Source organism: Trachurus japonicus, chromosome 8, assembly GCF_045865225.1.
Source record: "Trachurus japonicus isolate A0001 chromosome 8, Traja_1.0".
NCBI lineage: Eukaryota > Metazoa > Chordata > Actinopteri > Carangiformes > Carangidae > Trachurus > Trachurus japonicus.
Genome location: NC_140914.1, coordinates 2285471 through 2307953, shown reverse-complemented (window position 1 = coordinate 2307953; position 22483 = coordinate 2285471). Strand labels below are relative to the sequence as shown.

The window sequence follows — 22483 nt, the reverse complement described above, 5'->3', positions numbered from 1 at the left end:
TGTGAATGTCGTAGTTTTACACCTGCAACAGAAATACACATTTGTTTTAAGCTTATAGCCGTGAAAATGTACCTATGTTTAAAACTTACTGAAATATTAAAAGTAATTAACCACATTAAACAGGAATATTAGGCTGAATATTAAACATCTGTTTATAAGGTGTGATGATGAGGATGAACACATCTGTCAGATTGATCACTACACACACACTCACACACACACACACACACACACACACACACACACACACACACACACACACACACACACATAAACTGGGGCGTTGATAACAATACCAAAAATATATGTTTCTATAAATAGCTGTTTTGGTTTCAATAAGCGTTTTATTCTGAAAACATGATTATTTATTTAGAGATAAACTGATTGATTTGATAGAAAACTGGTAGAAAAAACACACACACTATAAACATTATACACAACGTGAAGGCTATATCTATATATATATCGAATATTAAAAGTAACCGAACTGAAGGATATGAAACAGGAATATGAAATATGAAACATCTGTTTATTAAGTGTGATGATATATGAAGTGAAGGCCAAGTGATTTTATTGATTATGATTAGATCAATATATAAGTGAGAGGCTGTAAAATCACTGGTTTGTTTCCTCCTCCACATTTAGACTAATGATCGATTATTAATCTCTGACTGCGTGTGTGTGTTACAAACGTGGGTTAAACAGTAGGAGAAATTAAAAACAAAACAAAACACTGAGGCCAATCAGGTCAAATCAATAAACATATTGATCAGCTAATTGTTTTAATAGGCAGAGGTGAAGCATTCATATTAAACAGCAGATAGATGGATATTTTTCTTGTGGGGAAATTGGGAATATTGTTTTATAAACTTTATTTACACAAAGTAGTGTAAGGCAACTGTCCATACAAAGAAGGAATGCTTGATAGTACTGCAGGAATCAAATTAAAAGGTCGACACAAAGAAAAAACAATTAAATAAAGATAAAAGAAATAATAATTAAAGAAACAAAACAAAACAAAACAATAGATCACAAGTCAAATTCATGACTTAAGGCTAATGTTTGGATTTTTTTTGCAATAAAGTGTGTCTAGATATGATTTACAGTAAGAGATGAGGACAAAAAGTTGGGTTTTTGTTTTGAATATTTGCTGGTGTGTAGCTGTATGGAATTTGGCCAATAGAATAAATAATAAATAATTTCTTTGCGGGTATTTTCTTATCAAAAGAATACTACCACAGATACCCTATTTATAAACTTTGATACTACTACTACTACTACATCATTATATTTTGAAAGATTACAATGTTGTGGAAGCAAGAACGATTAGAAAGCGATATTTGTCTTATCCTGTCCCTCAGAAAACAAAGGAGATCACATTTAAAATACTGAATGACATTTATCCATCAAACCACTTCCTACATAGCCTACTAGATTTAATTTGGATAATAATTGTGTGGTTTTTGTGAGAATGATATCGAAACAGTAGAACATATTTTCTTTGAATGTGAGTACGTTGTACAATTCTGGACTTCATTTCAAAACTGGTTGTTATCTAAACACATTATTTTGCCCCCATTAAACTGGATGTGGATCAAGGTTGGACTACAGTTAAAGGAAAAGAACTTGGACTTTTTGGTGAACATTTTAATTTCCCTTGGAAAACATTTCATCAACAGATGTTAAGTACCTCAAAGTGAAACCCCACTTCAATCGAACTCAGAATGTATAAAAAAAAAATCTTTGCATTACATGAAAAGCAAAAATGCCCTAAAGTTATTTTCTTTGCTGGACTTATTTACTATTGTGGACTGAGACCCTCACGTTCTCTTTTCTTTTTCCTCTTGATTGATCAAGATAGCTGATTCAGCACTGTGCATTTATCTATTACCAATGTGCCTTTAATGTTTGTATTTTGAAGATAGCCTACTTCAATTAAAAAAAAAAAAAAAAAACTAGGCTACTACTACTACATCTCCCAGAATACCTTGCGCCAGTGGTGACGCCATCTTCCCTCGCCTTCCTCTTTGAATCGTCGGTGTTCAGACGGTGGTTGTCGCAGCTTGGTCCTGGTCTTGGTCCTGGTTCTGGTTCTGGTTCTGCAGCAGCTGAGTGTCTCGGTTCGGCAGCATGGGTCCGGTAGAGGTGAGCCCCGTCCCCGGTGGTCTGAAGCCCGGACCGGGACCGGAGAGCGGCCGGTCGGTGGCGGCGTTTGTCTGTTTGTCTGTTTGTTTGTTTGTCTGTTTGTTTGGCGCCTTGTGTTGTTCTGTTGTTGTTGTTAGTTAGTCTACTCTGACTCTGCACGAGGACACGGTGCTGTAGAGGTAGGTAGAGAGTAATGACGTCATCGTGGTGTCGGTTCTGAAACAGCGTTAAATAAATCCACGGTCACGGTACCGGGTCAAGATGAGTCAGTACCGATCAGTACCGATAGGGTTAAATTACCGCTAGAAACACTGAGATTTACAACTGAGCCTGGATCAAGTGAAGGCAACACGCAGGTTAGACGAGGCACGTTTATTTATATGAGAGAGGAGGAGGAAAGGAGAGAGGGGAGGAGAGGAGAGGAGGAAAGGAGAGAAGAGGAGGAGAGGAGAGAGGGGAGGAAAGGAAAGGAGAGAGGGAAGGAGAGAAGAGGAGGAAAGGAGAGGAGGGAAGAAGAGAAGAGGAGGAAAGGAGAGAGGAGATGAGAGGGGGAGGAAAGGAAAGAAAAGGAGAGGGGGAAGGAGAGAGGAGGGGGAGGAAAGGAAAGAAAAGGAGAGGGGGAAGGAGAGAGGAGGGGGAGGAAAGGAGAGAGGAGAAGAGGGGGAGGGGAGAGGGGGAAGGAGAGAGGATGAGGAGGAAAGGAGAGAGGAGGGGAAAGGAGAGAGGAGCAGGAGGAAAGGAGATGAGAGGGGGAAAGGAGAGAAGAGGAGGAAAGGAGAGAGGAGGAGGGGGAAAGGAGAGAGTAGGAGGAGGAAAGGAAAGGAGAGAAGAGGAGGAAAGGAGATGAGGGGGGGAGAGAGGGAAGGAGAGAAGAGGAGGAAAGGAGAGAGGATGGGGAAAGGAGAGGGGAGTGGGAGGAAAGGAGAGAAGAGGAAGAAAGGAGATAGGAGGGGGAGGAAAGGAAAGGAGAGAGGGAAGGAGAGAAGAGGAGGAAAGAAGAGGGAGATGGGAAAGGAGAGAGGAGGGGGGGAATGAAAGGGAGAAGGAGAGAGGAGGAAGAGGAAAGGAGAGGAGGGAGAAAGGAGATGAGAGGGGGAAAGGAAAGGGAAGGAAAGGAGAGAGGAGGAGGAGGAGGAAAGGAAAGGAGGAGAGGAGGGAAGGAGAGAAGAGGAGGAAAGGAGAGAGGAGGGGGAGGAAAGGGAAGGAGAGAAGAGGAGGAGAGGAGATGAGAGGGGGAGGGGAAGGAGAGAAGAGGAAGAAAGGAGATAGGTGGGGGAGGAAAGGAGAGGAGGGGGAGGAGAGGAGATGGGGAGGAAAGGGAAGGAGAGAAGAGGAGAGGAGGGAGATGGGGAAAGCAGAGAGGAGGAGAGAAGAGGAGGAAAGAAGAGGGGGAGGAGAGAAGAGGAGGAAAGGAGAGAGGAGATGAGAGGGGGAGGAAAGGAAAGAAAAGGAGAGGGGGAGGAAAGGAGAGAAGAGGGGGAGGGGAGAGGGGGAAGGAGAGAGGATGAGGAGGAAAGGAGATGAGAGGGGGAAAGGAGAGAAGAGGAAGAAAGGAGATAGGAGGGGGAGGAAAGGAGAGAGGGAAGGAGAGAAGAGGAGGAAAGAAGAGGGAGATGGGAAAGGAGAGAGGGGGGGGGGGTGAAAGGGAGAAGGAGAGAGGAGGAAGAGGAAAGGAGAGGAGGGAGAAAGGAGATGAGAGGGGGAAAGGAAAGAAAAGGAAAGGGAAGGAAAGGAGAGAGGAGGAGGAAAGGAGGAGAGGAGGGAAGGAGAGAAGAGGAGGAAAGGAGAGAGGAGGGGGAGGAAAGGGAAGGAGAGAAGAGGAGGAGAGGAGATGAGAGGGGGAGGGGAAGGAGAGAAGAGGAAGAAAGGAGATAGGTGGGGGAGGAAAGGAGAGGAGGGGGAGGAGAGGAGATGGGGAGGAAAGGGAAGGAGAGAAGAGGAGAGGAGGGAGATGGGGAAAGCAGAGAGGAGGAGAGAAGAGGAGGAAAGAAGAGAGGAGGGGGAGGAAAGGAGATGAGAGGGGGAACGGAGAGAAGAGGAGGAAAGGAGAGAGGAAGAGGAGGAAAGGAAAGGAGAGAGGAGGGGGAGGAAAGGAGAGGAGGGAGAAAGGAGATGAGAGGGGGAAAGGAAAGAAAAGGAGAGGAGGAGGAGAGGAAAGGGAAGGAGAGAGGAGGGGGAGGAAAGGAAAGGAGAGGGGGAAGGAGAGAAGAGGAGGAAAGGAGAGAGGAGGAGGAAAGAAAAGGAGAGGGGGAAGGAGAGAAGAGGAGGAAAGGAGAGAGGAGGAGGAAAGAAAAGGAGAGGGGGAAGGAGAGAAGAGGAGGAAAGGAGAGAGGAGGTGGAGAGGGAGATGGGAAGGAGATAGGAGGAGGAGGAAGAAAGGAGATGAGAGGGGGAAGGAGAGAAGAGGAAGGGGAGTGCAGCAGTGTCGTGATGAGACCAGGAGGTGGCGCCACAGTGAAGTGAATGACTGTATCAGTTGGTGAAGTGATGATGATGATGATGCTGATGACATCACGGTGACATCACGGTGACCTCACAGCAGCGGTGACATCACAGTGTGTCTGTCCACAGCTCCTCCACATGTCCGTCTTCTCTCAGAGTTTCTCTCCCTGCGGCCGATTCCTGGCGGCGGGAAACAACTACGGAGAGATCGCCCTGTTCAGGTGAGACCACACACCTGTCACCTGCTCTTAAAGGGACAGTTCAACATTCAGTCAAATTGGCCCATCACCATAACCCCTATTCATGGGTTGCAGTGACGTCACGTCGAAGGGACCGCCGCCATATTTGTGTCCGATTTGACAGGTCTCCTCATATGACAGCATCAAACCACAGGATGGAAATGACAGTTTCTTGACAAAATGACAGGGTTTCATACATCCTGTCTGGGTTTATATCTCTATAACAACAGACTAACTATATATTATCCCACTTATTACACAGTTTATGAATTAATTAATTAATTTGAGACGTAATGTTGATCAAAGTCCTTAGTCCGGCCACTTCTCCACTGTTTGCTCCTCACCCTCCTCCTGTCGACTCGTGTAGTTGTTTTCAACGAGCTTTTGATAATCAATCAGTAGATTGATGAATTATCATGTAAATGTTACGATGTGCGCATTTATGTCGTCCTGTCTGTCATAAGAGATTACGATACGGGACACGTTTGTGTCACGGACTCGCGGTGGCACACACACACAGCTGGTCACAGCTGTGTCACTGCGCTGGCCCATCCGCTCTGTCCGCTCTGATCGCAGGTTTGGTTTCCAGCAGCGGTGAGGGAGGCAGAGAGCCTCCACTCTCCCTCTAACAAGCTACAAGTCATTTTTCTAACATCACAATTAGTCTGAAGCTGGTAAAAATGAAACACAAGGTAAAAAGCCTTGATAGTTCTTCTGCCCTGCTCCGCTGATCAGAGCGGCGTCCCTAGCAACGGCCCGTTTTACTTAGCAACGGTCTGTTATACAGAAATAAAAGACCCTAAATGCAGAATCAGTGAGTAATTAATAAGAAAGTAATCAAAATACAGAATTCAATATATCCATGTTAGGTTAGAAGTTAGGTTTAAAAAAAGTGAATCCCCTCTTTTTGTGAGACTTGTCACAGCCCATGCTGCCACTGATAGATGCCTGCAGTCAACTATTTATTCCGCCTATAAATTTACGTCTTTTGGGATGGAATAAAACTGCAGTCCGGGGTTTTTTTGGCGACTGCTATCACAGTCAACAGCACAATATAATCCTGGCATCTTTCAAATAACGTCAATTTTCGGTCTCTTGCTGATTTCCTCCAACTACTCCACTTGTTCTGGTAACGTGACGCTGTGATCTGCGCCCAGATCGCCCTGATTCGGACACAAATATGGCGGCGCAGAAACACAGTGACGTCATGTGAATCTAATGAATAGAGAATGTGAAGTTACGTCACGCCGTGGGACGTTGGGCGCCATCTTTGGAGGATCGCGGATGTAAACACTTGCTCGTCCCCCTAAAAAAAGTTCCCCAAAGTCGCTTAAAGGGATAGTTCAACATTTTGGCAAATTGGCCCATTGCCATAATTGCTATAGTCATAGCAGTAGGTTCGTTACCTTTAATTGTAGGTGTAAGCTATTTTCAGTACGGCGGAGCGCAGCAGCTGGCTGCTCAGAGCTACGCTATGGAGGCTAAGGGAATTTCTTGGTTTCCCTCATTAAACTCATCAAATTCAACATCCCAAAACTCCACAGCGCTTTTGTAGACAAGTTGTGACCTGCACAACCACCACGCTATGAGATAATGACGGAACGATACGAAACAGAGCCGTTTTCGAGGTAAATACAGGGTAAATACGGAGACTGCTTGCTGAAAAACTGTCCCTGAACGCAACGCGCATCAGCGGTTTTGTATGAATTTACCTCGAAAACGGCTCCGTTTCGTATCGTTCCGTCATTATCTCATAGCGTGGTGGTTGTGCAGCTCACAACTTGTCTACAAAAGCGCTGTGGAGTTTTGGGATGTTGAATTTGATGAGTTTAATGAGGGAAACCAAGAAATTCCCTTAGCCTCCATAGCGTAGCTCTGAGCAGCCAGCTGCTGCGCTCCGCTGTACTAAAAATAGCTTACACCTACAATTAAAGGTAATGAACCTACTGCTATGACTATAGCGATTATGGCAATGGGCCAATTTGCCAAAATGTTGAACTATCCCTTTAAAAGTAATCACTCAGTACATTTACATGCAGAGCTTAATCGAGCTATGCTCAAAATTCGATTTTGGTGTCAAGTCGGACTTCTGTCCTTGTCTCAATATACATGCAACTGAAAAAACCGAATAACTGACGGGTCCATCGCCCCCTCATGGTGTCACCTGTTGTTTCAGCGGGTTAATACGCCGCCTGTCCTGTTGACTTTACTGTCACCTCCTAAAAAACTGAATATAAACAACTTAGTAGCTTAATAATAAATTCCCAACTGCAGTTCCCGACCAGACGCGCCAGTCTGGGCCGGATTCTCTCTCTCTCTCTTTCTTTTTTAATAAAACACTCTTGCTGGTCACGCTGTGTGAAATGCATTGAATCGGCGCTGATGTTGGTTTTTTTCTTTACTTTGCCGGTTCAGGTGGCTTCTCTGCTCCACTTGGTGCCGTCTCTACTGTTGTGGAGCAGCACACATGCATTGTCCAGTTCTACTCCGACTAAGGCGTATTAATACATGACGGAGAAAATCTAATTCCAATCGCATTATCTGGGTGTCTTAATCAGAGTTCTCAACTCCGATTTCAGTCGGACTAAGGTGTTTACATCAGGGTTTCCGCTACATGTAATTGATCGTGGCGCACCGCCACGGCAAAATAAAAGCCACCACACCTTCAGAATGATGATTTTTTTTAATTTAAATATTTTAATGTTAAAACAATGTAAAGCAGGGTTTCCACAACCAGTTACCATTAGGTAGCTACTTTGCAGCCCTTTCCACTACACAGTTACAACTTTCGACTCATGCTTTTCAATCACAGCTGAGTTCTTTATTTCCTCCTCATTAAAAACGAAACTTATCAACCAGCGCATCCAGCGTTATACCATTAATTAACGACTCTGTGGCGGCCGGGGGACGAGCGCTTCCATCTCAGCTCTGTGTGTGTTCATCTGTCGCGCTCTGTTTCGATTATTAAATAGGCTACAAACGTACACACATTGGCCTCACGTGTTTGTCATTCGCGGTGTTTCATTTTGAAAATTGACCGGATTCTCTCGTGTTTCTTTGTGTGACTTCCTGCCAAGATTGACACGGTGGCTCGCGGCTCGTGCACAAAATAGACCAAGCGCCGAAATGCCCCCCCGCCCCCCCCGTTCGGACAATCTGGTCCCGCGCGCGTGCACCCACCCCCCGTTGATCAGACCACCCTCGCCGCCACTCTTTAAAAAAATCCTGGAGGAAACACTGTACATGCACTTCAGTTGTCCAGTTCTAGTCGGATTAAGGCAATAATTCGGTTTTTTCAAGTGTCATGTAAACGTACTGACTGTACAGTACTGCTGCGTAAAAAAATGCCACAGTAGTATATGCAGTAATACCAAAAACGAGATAGTTGACAATGTCTGGATCAGTCAGTGGAGGGAGGAAATCTGGCTCTTAATAAGTTGTAGTTTTTCTGTGTACCTTGTTTCTCGTTAAATCTGAGTTTATCACAATACGTTCCTCCTTCGTTTCCCTTCCCCTTCTCCATTTCTTTTTTTTATTTTATTTTTGTCCGTCTTCCTCATCTCTTTTTCTTTCTCTTTTACTTCTTGCTCGTTTTCCTCCGTTTTCCCCACTCTCTGTTTACGTTTGCGTTCCTCCAAAGATGGCGCCGACGTCCCACAACGCCAAAGCGGCGTGACGTCAGCTTCACGTTCTCTATAGTCATAGCAGTAGGTTCGTTACCTTTAACTGTCGGTGCAAGCTGTTTTTAGAACGGTGGAGCAGAGCCGTGAGCTGCTCAGAGCTACGCTACGGAGGCTCATTATGGGATTTCTTGGTTTCCCTCATCAAACTCATCAAATACACAATCCAACAACTCCACAACGCTCTGGTGGACAAGTTGTGAGCTGCACATTCACCACACTATGAGATAATAACACAACGTTACCACACAGAGTTGTTTTAGAGGGAAATACAGAGACTGTTGATGAAAAACTGTCCCTGAAGGCAACACGCATCAGTGGTTTTGCATGAATTTCCCTCTAAAACAACTCTGTGTGGTAACGTTGTGTTATTATCTCATAGCGTGGTGAATGTGCAGGTCACAACTTGTCCACCAGAGCGTTGTGGAGTTGTTGGATTGTGTATTTGATGAGTTTGATGATGAGGGAAACCTAGAAATCCCATAATGAGCCTCCGTAGCGTAGCTCTGAGCAGCTCACGGCTCTGCTCCACCGTTCTAAAAACAGCTTGCACTGACAATAATTAAAGGTAACAAACCTACTGCTATGACTATAGGGATTATGGCAATGGGCCAATTTGAGTAAATGTTGAACTATCCCTTTAACGTGTCTCTGAGCTGGTTGTGTTGATGTGTTGCAGCCTGTCAGCAGCTCTGAGTCCAGACGCCACCGTGCAGAGTCAGAAACCGGTCCTGACCTTCACAGGTGAGTCCAGACTGATGTTCACCTCTCTGAAGACTGAGCTGGTCCTGGTCCTGGTCCTGGTCCTGGTCCTGGTCCTGGTCCTGGTCCTGGTCCTGGTCCTGGTCCTGGTCCTGGTCCAGGTCCTGGTCCTGGTCCTGGTCCTGGTCCTGGTCCTGGTCCTGGTCCTGGTCTGATGAGTCTGTCCTCCTCTCCAGCTCACCAGGGCCCCGTCTTCTCTCTGCTGTCCACCGACCGCCAGCTGCTGAGCGCCGGACACGGGGAGGTCAGCGCCTGGAGCTGGACGGAGCTCATCAAGAAGGTGAGACGGGGGACAGGTGAGAGACCAGGTAGTCTCACCTGTCTCTCACCTGTCCACATGTTGATCATGTTAACTCTTTCGCGACCAACCGTTTTTTTTACAGATTATGATAACAGACACTCTCAGGTCCCCTGTGTGAATGTGGTTCCTCTGATATCAGGGATGCAAACAGCCGAAAAGCGAAACTCGCTTTTTTCATGACCAATTAGGTGACTTGTGTGAATCGTTCAGATCCGAAGAGTTTTAGTTTTTGGGAGGGAGGGGGTCTCAGCGTCTCAGCTGGGGTCAGTAAAATGTTTTTCTAACAGGCTGACAGTGACAATCACGTGAAACTGAGGCGAACTCATTCATGGTCTCTGATTATACTGATAACAGCCGACCTCCAATGTAGACGTGCGACGTGCACGCTCATTAAAGCGGCACGTATCCGCGTGCAGTCGGTGCGACGGCGACACCGTTTTTCCCCCCGTGCATGTGGAGCTGTGGCCGTGGACATGCACGGTTCCCTACGTTGCTGTGTCAGGCAGGTGTTTCCACGGAGCTCTGCCCCGTTTCAGAGGTGAAGGAAGCCCTGAGTGGAAAGACGTCGCCTCAGATGTAGAATGTGTTCGATTAAAGTGAAACTAACACATTATATAGGCCTATATGTCCATTACACACTGAATGAAACATCCCATGTCTTTATTTATTCAGTTTATTTTAATAGTAATAATTATGACTAACATTCACTGAAGACCTAAAATTCAGTATCTCCAAAATTGAAATAGGAAGGAAATTTTCCTCGCCGGCCAGTCACACAGCCGTGTCCCGGAGCTGCTGCGCTGCAGCCAGAGACCCACACCGCTGCACCGCTGCACCGCTGCACCGCTGCACCGCTGCACCGCTGCTCTCCACGCTGCACCGCTGCACCGCTGCACCGCTGCACCGCTGCTCTCCACGCCGCCACACCCCCCAGATTTACCTACAAATATATTTATTTAGCTGTAGAAATGATTTGGGAGACGCCACACTGCAGAGAACCGGTAAAATGAGCCGATTGCCACTTGACACAAAAGTGCGTTTTTCTCTGAAACTAGAGCGGGAGCTCCGTTTTTGGAGAAACCCAGCTCTCTTCTTCTCCTTCGTACTCACGAACGAAACGGTGGAAAAACTTGCCGTTTTTTCGAGGAGCACGTTGGAAAGTCACTCTTCAACCACGTGAAGACCGTTTGTTTCTAGGTGATGTACAGAGTTCGGTTCGACGTGAGAAAAAGGTGAACAAATAGCCAAAAACATGTGGTCCTGAGCGGATGTGCTGAGGAATTAGTGTGGTCGCGAAAGAGTTAATGTTGTTGTTTACGTGGATGACATCAGCTGATCAGTGACTTCCTGTCTCCTCAGAACGTCAAACCTCTGTGGACAAAGAGACCAGACTACAGGTGAGTTTAGCCTCAGCAGGTGTCCTCAGTCTGTCTTAAAGGTACAGTACGTAGGAATTCCCCCCATCTAGCGGTGCGGTTGCATATCTGAACGTATTCTTGATGTTGCATTCAGGTGAAATGGGGCAGACGTCAGACAGACAACAGACGCTGCATGTAACGGGATAAACAAGTGGTCTGACAACATGTTGTCATGGTGATGTGGTATTGTTTTAGTAAAATGACATCCGGTTGGTTTGCCGACGGCCGTCTGCCTGACTGCACCTGAATGCAACACCGGTGCCTCCGTCCTTCCTCACACTACACAGTGGTGACGGTTTTAACAGGCCGTTTCCGTGGTTACCTACGGTCACGATGCAACATGGCCGCCTCGGTTCGGTGCGTCGCCCACTTATGTATTTGTAACGACTTGTAACAACTCATTCTAAGGAACCAGAAAGCTTTCATCTGGATGCAGCTGTGATTCACCTTCAGTCAAATACGGATTTATGAAAGACAGGTTTGATTTTTGATCAGAAAAAGACAAATAAGTTACAGACTGGGACTTTAAATGTGTCCTCAGTCTGTCCTCAGGTCACCACTAGCCATGTTTCCATCCAAAGTTATTCGAATTACTGGGAAATGCGCATTAAATTAAATTTGAATCCTGTGTGTTTCCATCTACGGACTTTGCCCCCCAGGACGGACTGACGGTCTGATTTGAACACATTAGCGCGATTTAGCGCAGATGTTTATTACCTTCACAACGCAACCTGTCTGAGAGAGACAGAGAGACTTTATTAATGATAAACGCTGGATTCGCTGGTTGATAAGTTTAGTTTTTACTGAGGAGGAACTATGAAGAACTGTGCAGCAGAGTCCTGCACGGGTCCAATTGGGCCGTTGGTTTTTCAGCCCGTGTCCCGACCCGTCACCCGTGATTATTTCTGACTTCAACCCGGATCCGACCGCCCGTCAATATTAAGACCCGTTACCCGACCCGCTGCCCGTGAGATCGCCGTCATCACCGGCGACAACGGGGGTATCTGTACTCTTTAGAAAAAAGAAAAAAGAGAGAGGGGGGGGGGGCCGTACTCTTTCGCGGCTATTTCCGGAACGGAGAATGAGAGCGACGTAATTCTTTTTTTAATGAAAGCAGGACACTTCAGCCTTTACATTGATCCCATCGGTGTGTTTGTAGCTTTTACCCAGAAGCTGAGCTGAGTCAAGCCATGACAGGCTAAACTCCAGGGAAAGCTGTGAGCGGTCACATGAGCGGCCAGAGATCGTTTATTTACATCAAGATGCTGCTCTGTTGTTGCCGTGAGTGGTAAAAAATGATTTGCTACGCTGGTTCATGCAGCTGCGCTGAGTTTTTCTCTGTAGGCCGACACACACATTCACCCGCGTTCATGTGAGTTCCGCCCGTGCCCGACCCGTGAATTTTCACAAGACACTTTATCCACCCGTTGAACACCGTTTTTGCGGGGTACCCGTCGGATACCAGCGGGGATCCGACCCGATGCAGGACTCTGGTGTGCAGTAACATCATTATGAAGGTGTGTGGGGGCTTTTATTTTGCCCTGGCGGTGCCACAATTAATTAGGCATGTAGCGGAAACCCTGATGTTGTCTAGTGAGTGAACTGCAACACGGGAGCAGATGGGGCGAAAGTGGCTACGTCACTTGATTCGCATACAGCTGTTTCCATCCCATTCGAATCAACCAAAACCGGCCATAGCAGCATATTTCAGTTTGTGCGAATCAGGGGATTTTAATTCGAATCACGGCGTTTCCATCAGGGACAGCTCTCCATTCCGACACACCTCCACTCAGACACCCCGCTGTTCCGAAATACCCCCACTTCGAAACACCGCTGTTCCGACAGCTGACTGAGGGAGATGCTTTGGTTGGGCTTAGGCAATGAAGAAAGGAGTTGGTTAAGTTTAGTAAAAAGACCAGGTAGAGGCTAGACAGGCTAGAAGCATATGAACATTATGTCATTAATATGAAGTATTTGCCTGTTTTGCAGTTAACTCATTGAGTGCCAACCACGTAATTTCTCGTTTTTCGTTCCCATGCGTTGAGTGCCAAAAACGAAATTTTTCGTTTTTTGCTTTTTTTTTAAATTATGAAAATAGACACTTTAATACACATTATATGTAAATTTGGGGACTCTACGGCGAGGAGAACTGAAATAGATGACGATCAAAGTCACATGACAGCTCATGATCTGGAAGTTTTTATCATAACTCAGCTTCTGCAAACGGAGTTCTGCATGCAGATGCAGCGCTGCTGCTCCGCTGCTGCTCCGCTCTCACCCGCGAGGCTGCAGCAGCTGGGAGCTGAACCAGGAAGCTCTCAGCCCACTGTCCCGACCGGTCTTCATCTGGAGCAACACCGTGTCCTCCCCAAAGTCCTCCCGTGGTAAAATCTGATGGTCTCTGGGTCAAAGCAGACCGGCACCACCGACCCGTACCACAGACGGACCGCGACCACCGGCGGGACCGGTGTTCCCGAGCCGCTGTGGCCGGCAGAGCCTCACGTTCCGCGGCGAGAGGCTGTGACACGGCACGGTGCGTCTGTGTTATTGTTGTTTAGTGGCGCCCCCCCCGCCCCCGATGGTGGTTTTGTGAATAGAACAACAATTGTTGTGTATATTTATCTTATACGAGCCCTTTGATCCAGAAATGCGAGTGTCAGAAGAGCGACAGACACAAACAGAGCACCTTTCATAAAAGACGCTCTATCTCCTTTTCTAGAAAAAAAGGAGGGATTTTGGTGAAACCCAGCCATGTTTAGCTTGACTTTTCTCAGGAACGGAGGCACGTAGAAACAAACGGTTTGTGGCCATTTGAAGGATAAAGTTAAACCTTTCAAATGAGCTACAGTATGTGTTGGTGGCAATAATATAGAATACACTATGGCTCTAAAATAAAAAGTCAAATATGGTCTAATTTGCCGGTACACTTGACTAAAACTTTGGAAAGGAGCGCGGCACTCAATGAGTTAATTATGCACATGATCCGTTTGACCCCAAAAAGGAAAAAAGGATCAATGTGCACTGCGCAGCCTCCAGTTCCGATTACGTCCGTCTGTCCGTTCGGAGTGGGGGGGTTTCCCCAATAGCCTTATCGGAATAGCGGGGTCTTTAGAAAAATATTATAATGAATGGAAGTCTATTTTCGGAAAGGCGGGGCTTCGGAAAGGCGGGGCTTCGGAAAGGCGGGGTGTAACCGTTTCCATCATCATTTCCCGATGCGATACATCTAGATGATCTAAACAGCTGATGGAAACACAACTACTGTCTGTCTCTGTCCTCAGGTCCAGTCTGGAGATTCCTGAGATCAACGCCATGGCCGTCAACCCCCGAGTGAGACACACACACACACACACACACACACACACAGATGGAGACATGGTCTTCATCTTCATGTTTGACAAAGACAAAACTGATCCTGAAACAGAAACAACCTCCGTCTCTCCGGGGAGCATACGTCAGTCCGACTGCCCACAAGTCCGACGGCTCATTTCTCCGACTACCCATTCTACAGTGTTGAGGTTAGGTTTAGGGTGAGGTTAAGGGTTAGGGCTACTTAAGTCGGAGAAGTGGGAGGTCGGACTGATGACGCAAAAATAAAGAAATGTATGGTCGGAGTCGGAGAAATGGGTGGTCGGACAGACGTCATGCGCCCCGTCTCTCCGTCTCTCAGGACAACAGTCTGGTCGTCGGGGGTGGAGACAACAACGTCCACATCCTGGACATGGAGCACGGCGTCTTCAAGGTCAGTCTGTTTCTATAACATGTTTATCACACCTCTGTTTGTTTGTTTATTTTCACATATCAAAGTTAAAAAAGATAGAACGTATAAAATCCAAAACAATGTGAAGGGGAAATGACCAGAAACCCTCCAGGGGCTTGTAGGGCGGCGTTCTCCACCTACAGCTCTAAGCTAATCAGCATAGCTACATCTGTGAGGCACAAAAATCGTTCATACATAATAAATACAAACATGGTTTAACATGATTTAACCTTGTACAATGCAATACAAAAAGCCTGATAAACATATGATAAGAAATAGATTTGCATTTTACAAAAAAAGAGTCCTAAGGATGGTTCATCATGCTGGGTACCTTGATCATACAAATCCCTTGTTTTTAAAATCAGGTATTTTAAGATTTGAGGACCAAGTCAAATTCAAAACAGGTCAGATTTAGTTTAAAGCCTGGAATAGGTTGCTACCAAGAAACATCCAGAAAATGTTTATGGTCAGAGAAAGCACAGTATATGATTTAAGAGGGAACTGTACCTTTAAACAATCTACCATCCATTCTACCCTGAAAAGTTTTAGCATCTATTTTTGTGGTGTTAAAATGTGGAATAGACTAGATGAGGATATAAAAATGTGCAATAACTTAAAACAATTTTAAAGTAAGTACAAACACACACTCACTCTTGGACAGCTATAAAGAACTGGACAGATCATTTTACTCTTTTTATTTATAATCATGGTCTTATTTCATATTAAAGCAATATGTTTTTAATCTTCTGAATTGTATGGAACTACAGATGTATGACATGAATCACAATGTGGCGGGGGGCTGAACTTGATTCTCAAACTTGCACAGTATCATTATTGTTTTGTTTCTTGTTACATAGATTGTTTGTCTTTTGATGTGTTTGTTTGAGACAAATAAAAATCAAATCAAATCAAATCAAAATATAAAGTAATCCCAGTTTAGATAAGGCAGACAGACCATGTGGAAGGTATCGACTGGTGAGCAGGAGAGACTTTAGTGCTCTCCTAAATCGTCATGACAACAGCGTGTGTGTGTGTGACTGACCCGTCCGTCGTCCCCCCCCCCAGTCCGTGCTGCAGGGACACTCGGACTACGTCCACTGTGTGAGCGTGAGGGAGCGCGAGGGGGAGGTCCTGTCGGGGGGCGAGGACGGGGCCGTGAGGATCTGGGGTGAGTGACCGCGTCGCCTCATGTTACCGTTGTTCTCCATCGCTAAGACACATTTCTCTAAAGCTGCTCTCTCTCCTTTTCTCTAAACTGTGAACACAAACCCCCAATGTTCAAGCTACGTTCACAAAACCTCAGACTCTTCTTGCAAAACTGAACTTTCTTTCACCTCAAAACAGTTCAATCTGGTGCCCAGAACTGAACTATGTTGTCAAATCAACATTAAAACCACTACTGAGCAGCCACTAAACACAACGCTCAGCACATGAAGCTGTAGAAATAAATGTTTATCCTTCACTGTAGCTAAAGGCATGTTGCAAAACAAAACACCTGTGCATTTACACTGTAGCACTTCTCTCCTTCCCTTTCTTTCACCCTCCTCCCTCCCTCTCCACATCCATTTCATCCCCTTTTCCTTCCTTCTTCTTCTTTCTTCCCAGTTCATCCCCTCCCTCCCTCATCCTCTCTTCCTTCACCCTGTCGTCTCTCATCTTCTCCTCTTGCAAAACAAAAAACCTGTGCATTTAGCACTTGTACATAGTAAAAAAAAGAAGTACAAAAAACAGAAATCCTGTGCATTTACACCATTTACACGTAGCACTTGTACAGTACAAAAACAAACAGAAATCTTGTGCATTTAGTACTTGTATGCAGTAAACCTACGTAAAAATAAAGTACAAAAATATAGAAATGAGAAGTCCAGAACTCAGCCACAGCATCATTTCTCTGTACTGGATCAGGCCACAGGACTTCATCCTGAACTGGTTTATATAGTAGGTATACATGTTCCCTCACATCATTGGACACAAGTGTGATCCATTTTGAGTGAAACTTGTGCTTTACTTGTGTTTGACTTTTGCCACCTGTGCTCAGCATTTTGCAACACAGGTGCATCACAATGAAAATGTGTTGGTGAGTTGTTAAAGTCTAAACAGGTGAAAAGTGCTGATGGTTTTGCCAAAAGAGACTGATTCAATCAGTGGGTTCAGACAACTGAGAATTTGGTTCAGACAACAGGGTTTAGTGTTTTAGCAACTGAGGAAAACTGTAATTGTCTCTCTTTCTAGTTTTTTTGTCTGTTGGTTTCTGTTTCTACATGTGTGTTTGTCCTGTTGTATGAATTCTGTTGTCATGTCCTTGTGTGTGTTTATTAATTTTATTTTTTTAAGTATATTTTTTGGCTCTTTATGCCTTTTATTTGATAGCTATAGTAGAGATAGACAGGAAAGGGGGAGGCAGAGAGAGGGGGAATGACATGCAGGAAAGGTCTGCCCGATGGGGGATTCGAACCAGGGCCGCCTGCGTTGAGGACTGTAGCCTCTACATGGGGCGGCTGCCTTAACCACTGCGCCACGCACCGCCCCCGTCCTTATGTTTATTTTAATGGATTTTAACACCTTGTCAGGAGGACTGCAGTCAGAAACGAGCTGTTGGCTTAACACTGGCACCTTTACATTTTATTATGTTCATTAATGTGCACTGTCCTGCTTAAATAAATAAATAAATGGGGGGGTGAGTGATGGAGGATGGGGAGAGGGGGCAGGTGAGACAGGACAGGTGAGTCAGGACAGGTGAGTTTCTAACCGGCTGATGTCTGTGTCCCTCAGACAGCAGGACGGGACAGACTGTCCACTGCATCGAGGTCTACAAGTACGAGGTGAGACACCTGCTCTGTGATGTCACCACTGTTCTCACCTGTTTTTACCTTTACTCATCTGTTTTTACCTTTACTCACCTTTACTCACCTGTTTTTACCTTTACTCACCTGTTTTTACCTTTACTCACCTGTTCTCACCTTTACTCACCTATTTTTACCTTTACTCACCTGTTTTTACCTTTACTCACCTGTCCTCACCTTTACTCACCTGTTCTCACCTTTACCCACCTGTTTTTACCTTTACTCACCTGTTTTTACCTTTACTCACCTGTTCTCACCTGTTTTTACCTTTACACACCTGTATTCACCTGTACTCACCTGTTTTTACCTTTACTCATCTGTACTCACCTGTTCTCACCTTTACTCACCTGTTTTTACCTTTACTCACCTGTTCTCACCTGTTTTTACCTTTACTCACCTGTTCTCACCTGTTTTTACCTTTACTCACCTGTTTTTACCTTTACTCACCTGTTCTCACCTGTTTTTACCTTTACTCACCTGTTCTCACCTGTTTTTACCTTTACTCACATGTTCTCACCTTTACTCACCTGTACTCACCTGTTCTCACCTTTACTCACCTTTACTCACCTGTTTTTACCTTTACTCACCTGTTCTCACCTGTTTTTACCTGTTCTCACCTTTACTCACCTGTGTGTGTGTGTGTGTGTTTACAGATGTGTGCGCGGCCTCAGTACGGTAAATGGATCAGCTGTTTGACCACAGACTCTGACTGGATGGTAAGAAAAACACAGGTGGAGGTGCGTTCAGGTGCTGCTGGGAGATCACAGCTCCTGTGTCTGACCTCAGTGTGTGTGTGTGTGTGTGTGTGTGTGTGTGTGTGTGTGTGTGTGTGTGTGTGTGTGTGTGTGTGTGTGTGTGTGTGTGTGTGTGTGTGTGTGTTGCAGCTGTGTGGGGGGGGGCCGTCCCTGTCTCTGTGGCACCTGCGCTCCCTCTCCCCCACCTCCACCTTCCCCCTGAGCGGCTGCCAGCGACAGGCCGCCTTCTACCAGGACATGGTGAGGACAACACACACCGTGCTGCCTTCAGGGACACACATCACATCACCTCTGACCTCTGACCTCACCTCACCTGACCTCTGACCTCACCTCACCTCTGACCTCTGACCTCACCTGATATAGATATATATAAGAAGACTAGGGCCCAATTCCAATCCGACCCCTCACAGACTCAGTCAGTACGTTTACATGCAGAGCTTAATCGAGCTATGTTCAAAATTTGATTTTGGCGTCAAGTCGGACTTCTGTCCTTGTCTCAATTTACATGCAACTGAGAAAATGTAATAACTGACGGGTCCATCGCCCCCTCATGGTGTCACCTGTTGTTTCAGCAGGTTAATAGCTACGCCCCCCTGTCCTGTTGACTTTTCTGTCACCTCCTAAAAAACAGAATATAAACAACTTAGTAGCTTAATAATAAATTCTCAACTGCAGTTCCCGACCAGACGCGCCAGTCTGGGACGGATTCACGCTGAGAATAGGATATGGGCTTCCTTTCTCTCTCTCTCTCTCTCTCTCTCTCTCTCTTTTTTTAATTTTTTTAATAAAACCCTCTTGCTGGTGGCGCTGTGTGAAATGCATTGAATCTGTGCTGACGTTGGGTTTTTTTCTTTACTTCGCCGGGTTCAGGCGGCTTCTCTGCTCCACTTGGTGCCGTCTCTACTGTTGTGGAGCATGAACACATCCATTGTCCAGTTCTACTCCGACTAAGGTGTTTACATGACGGAGAAAATCTAATTCCAATCACATTATCTGGGTGTCCTAATCAGAGTTCTCCAACTCCGGTTTCAGTCGGACTAAGGTGTTTACCTGCACTTCAGTTGTCCAGTTATAGTCGGATTAAGGCAATAATTCGACTTTTTCAAGTGTCATGTAAACGTACTGACTGACTTAGAGGTGCGTTCACAGGAAGTCCGTGAGTGTGTGAGGGCTGTTCCGTTGTCAGATCATCAAGTCAGTGAGTCAGTGAATGAGCCCTTACTGCCCCCCCCCCCCCTTACCGTCAGTCAGCACCGATGCTGACTAGTGTAGGGGAATTACCCACAGTTCATAGCGTTGTGAAGTCAAACACATGAGATGCCGGAACGCAAGTGTTAAAAAAAAGAAAAGTAAATTAACACACGTAGTCAGAGAGAGCTCCGCTGTCTCTTTATTGTTAATGGACAGGAGCAACAACAAAAAGAATAAGTTTACTGTCAGTATTAACGTGCAGTTTGTGATTATTGATGATGATTTGATCAGATCTGATCCAGGAACATTTAGTTTTGAGTCCGTCCACCTCACACACCTTGTGCATATTGAAAGTACAGTAAATTACCGGTCCAAGGGCGGAGTTAAAAACATTTTGTTGCCAAGGTAATGTATCGTGAGAGTGGGCAGAGACGTTCTAATATGAGTATCTAATATGATGCCTAGAAGGACTTTGGAGTGGGTAAGTGCTGTTCCATTCATGTTTACAGCATCTGGGCCCTCACAGACTCTCACACTGTCACTTAGGTCGCTTTCACACCTGAAAGTCTGGACACCACGGTCCAGACCAGAGGGAAGAGATGATATGTTGTTGCAATGAAGTTTTGGTCCGGTCTGTGTTCACACTGTTCCTTGTCAAAACGCAGCTTTTTTGTAAACAAATGACACGTGGTCTACAGGTCGTTCAGCTATTGGTCAGAAAATTTGTGAGGGAAAATCACTTTCATCATGTCATTTTTTTCCTATTCATCAACAATGGGGAGCAGCAGCTTTGACAGTTCTCTGTGGCAGGCTTTCACCGCACCCTGCTGTCCTGCTCTCTCTCTCTCTCTCTCTGTGTGTGTGTGTGTGTGTGAGAACGGCAATGGTTTGCTTCCTGTATTTGGTCTTATTAAAAGTCCGATTGCGTTCTCACCTGAAGCGAACTGGACCATGGTTCACTTCGAACCGGACCGAGTCCTGACTTTTTTGGGGGACCATGGTCCGCTTGTTTGGTCCGACAAAAGTCCGGACCGTGGTCCTGAAATTTTGGTTCGGACCAAACTGAAAAGTCCTAAAGTCCGGACCAAACGAGGCTAGTGTGAAAGCGACCTTAGAGCTGACGTCACTTCAGTCAGTGAGGGTTCAGGGCTTTAAGGAGTCTTCAGGGGGCGGATTGGAATTGGGCCTAGATGACTCACCCGCCACTGTTTCCCAATGACAAAGCGTAGCCAGAACGGCGGCCATCTTGGTAAGGTCAACTCTCTCCCTCAGAGCATTAAGCCTCTGCTGCATGTTCTGCTATAACGACCACAACTTGCTCAGTTTTTGTCCAATTTCAAAACGGTTTGATTTTTTATGAACGTCTATCCAGTTATGATGCAGCATACCCAAAATCACAGATCATTTGGGGCGGTGCGTGGCGCAGTGGTTAAGGCGGCCGCCCCATGTAGAGGCTACAGTCCTCAGCGCTGGCGTCCCCGGTTCAAATCCCGCGTCGGGCAGACCTTTCCTGCATGTCATTCAACCTCTCTCTGCTTCCCCCTTTCCTGTCTATCTCTACTATGGCTATCAAATAAAGGCAAAAAAAAGCCAAAAAATATACTTAAAAAAAAAAAATCACGGATCATTTTAATCATGTATTTTTTTTTGTAAAAGTAACATTCTAGTGACATTATGTAAATAGTTAAAGTAATAGCTACATGCTGGTTTATTTTTCACAGAGTTATGAATCGTTGTTTTAGTGCAGATGACTGGATCACCATCTACTGCACTGGAACTGCAGCCAGAGTCAGAGACAGTCGCCCGTTCCAATATGGCCGACTGTGAGCTACGCCTGCTGTAGTCCGATCCACCCCCTTGATGTGACGTGTCTGTTTCAGATCCTGGCGGTGGGGGAGGGGCCGACCGTGTCCCACTGCCTGCTGGGGGGCGAGGTCAAGGCTCAGATCCCCTGCTCCTCTCAGAGCCTCAACACGCTGCAGCTCAACACCAACAGCACCGAGCACCGGGTGAGTCCCTGAACGCAGCACGGCCTCTGGTCCTGGTCACAAACACCATCATTATTAATATTACTAATAATATTATTGTTATTATTAATAATATTATCAGGGCTGCAACTAACGGTTACTTTTATTATCGATTAATCTGTCCATTATTTAAACGATTAATTCATTAGTTGTTTGGTCAATAAAATGTTAAAGAACGTTGAAAAATATACACACATACAAGAAAATGTCTTGTTTTGTCCACAAACCGAAGAGAGACTCAGTTTATTGTCATAAAGGAACAAAGAAACCAGAAATATTCACATTGAAGAAGCTGAAATCAGAGAATTTTGACTTTTTTTCTCAAGATAGTTGACGAGTAATTTAATAATCGATTATTGTTCGATTAATTGATTAATTGTTGCAGCTCTAAATATTATTATCGATCAGTCTGTTTCATGCTGTTTTGGACTCTGAGCTTAACGTGTGTGTGTGTGTGTGTGTGTGTGTGTGCAGGTGCTGACGGTCGGAGGCAGCAGCGACCACATCGACGTCTTCACTAACCTGTCGTACAGAGCGTTTTCACTCAGCTTCTGAACACACACACACACACACTTTGTCATTTATGATAATAAAATATTTTTGTCATTTTGTAACTTGTTGGTCCAAAGTTATTTAAATAGATTTTTCTGTTTGTGTGAAATTGCTTCTACCTGCACACACACCTGTATTAGTACAAGGTCTCAGAATCTGGATTGTTTTCTCCAGACCAGTCCAGACCTCAGCTGCAGTCACATCTTTTTATTTTAACCACAAATGTCTCTGTGTCTCTGTCTCACTTTGGTTTCTGTGATGTAATCCTCAAGCTAAAGTTGGTAAATCATTGATCCATCACCACAGATTGAACTGGTTTGTAAATTCCAGCTGTAAAACTATGGAATTACTTTTGTATCAAATCAATC

The 22483-nt window shown here is 45.5% G+C and overlaps 1 protein-coding gene across 1 annotated transcript; it reads left to right on the top strand.

Annotated features, from left to right (window-relative positions):
- The first annotated feature begins 2000 nt into the window (after positions 1–2000).
- thoc6 (THO complex 6) lies at positions 2001–22168 on the top strand. The gene is made up of 13 exons (XM_085783311.1): positions 2001–2145; positions 4717–4808; positions 9186–9250; positions 9445–9548; positions 10929–10966; positions 14269–14317; positions 14658–14729; positions 15813–15915; positions 17520–17569; positions 18244–18306; positions 18475–18585; positions 21417–21545; positions 22038–22168. Exons 1-13 carry the CDS (start codon positions 2131–2133, stop codon positions 22116–22118), a joined length of 972 nt encoding a protein of 323 aa, XP_085639437.1. The 5' UTR covers positions 2001–2130; the 3' UTR covers positions 22119–22168.
- The last annotated feature ends 315 nt before the right edge of the window (positions 22169–22483 follow it).

Excerpts from the sequence above, each read along its gene's own strand:
- thoc6 (XM_085783311.1), top strand. Across the intron at positions 4,809-9,185 it reads GGAGAGATCGCCCTGTTCAG|CCTGTCAGCAGCTCTGAGTC; the intron begins GTGAGACCACAC and ends GATGTGTTGCAG. Across the intron at positions 18,307-18,474 it reads CCACAGACTCTGACTGGATG|CTGTGTGGGGGGGGGCCGTC; the intron begins GTAAGAAAAACA and ends TGTGTGTTGCAG.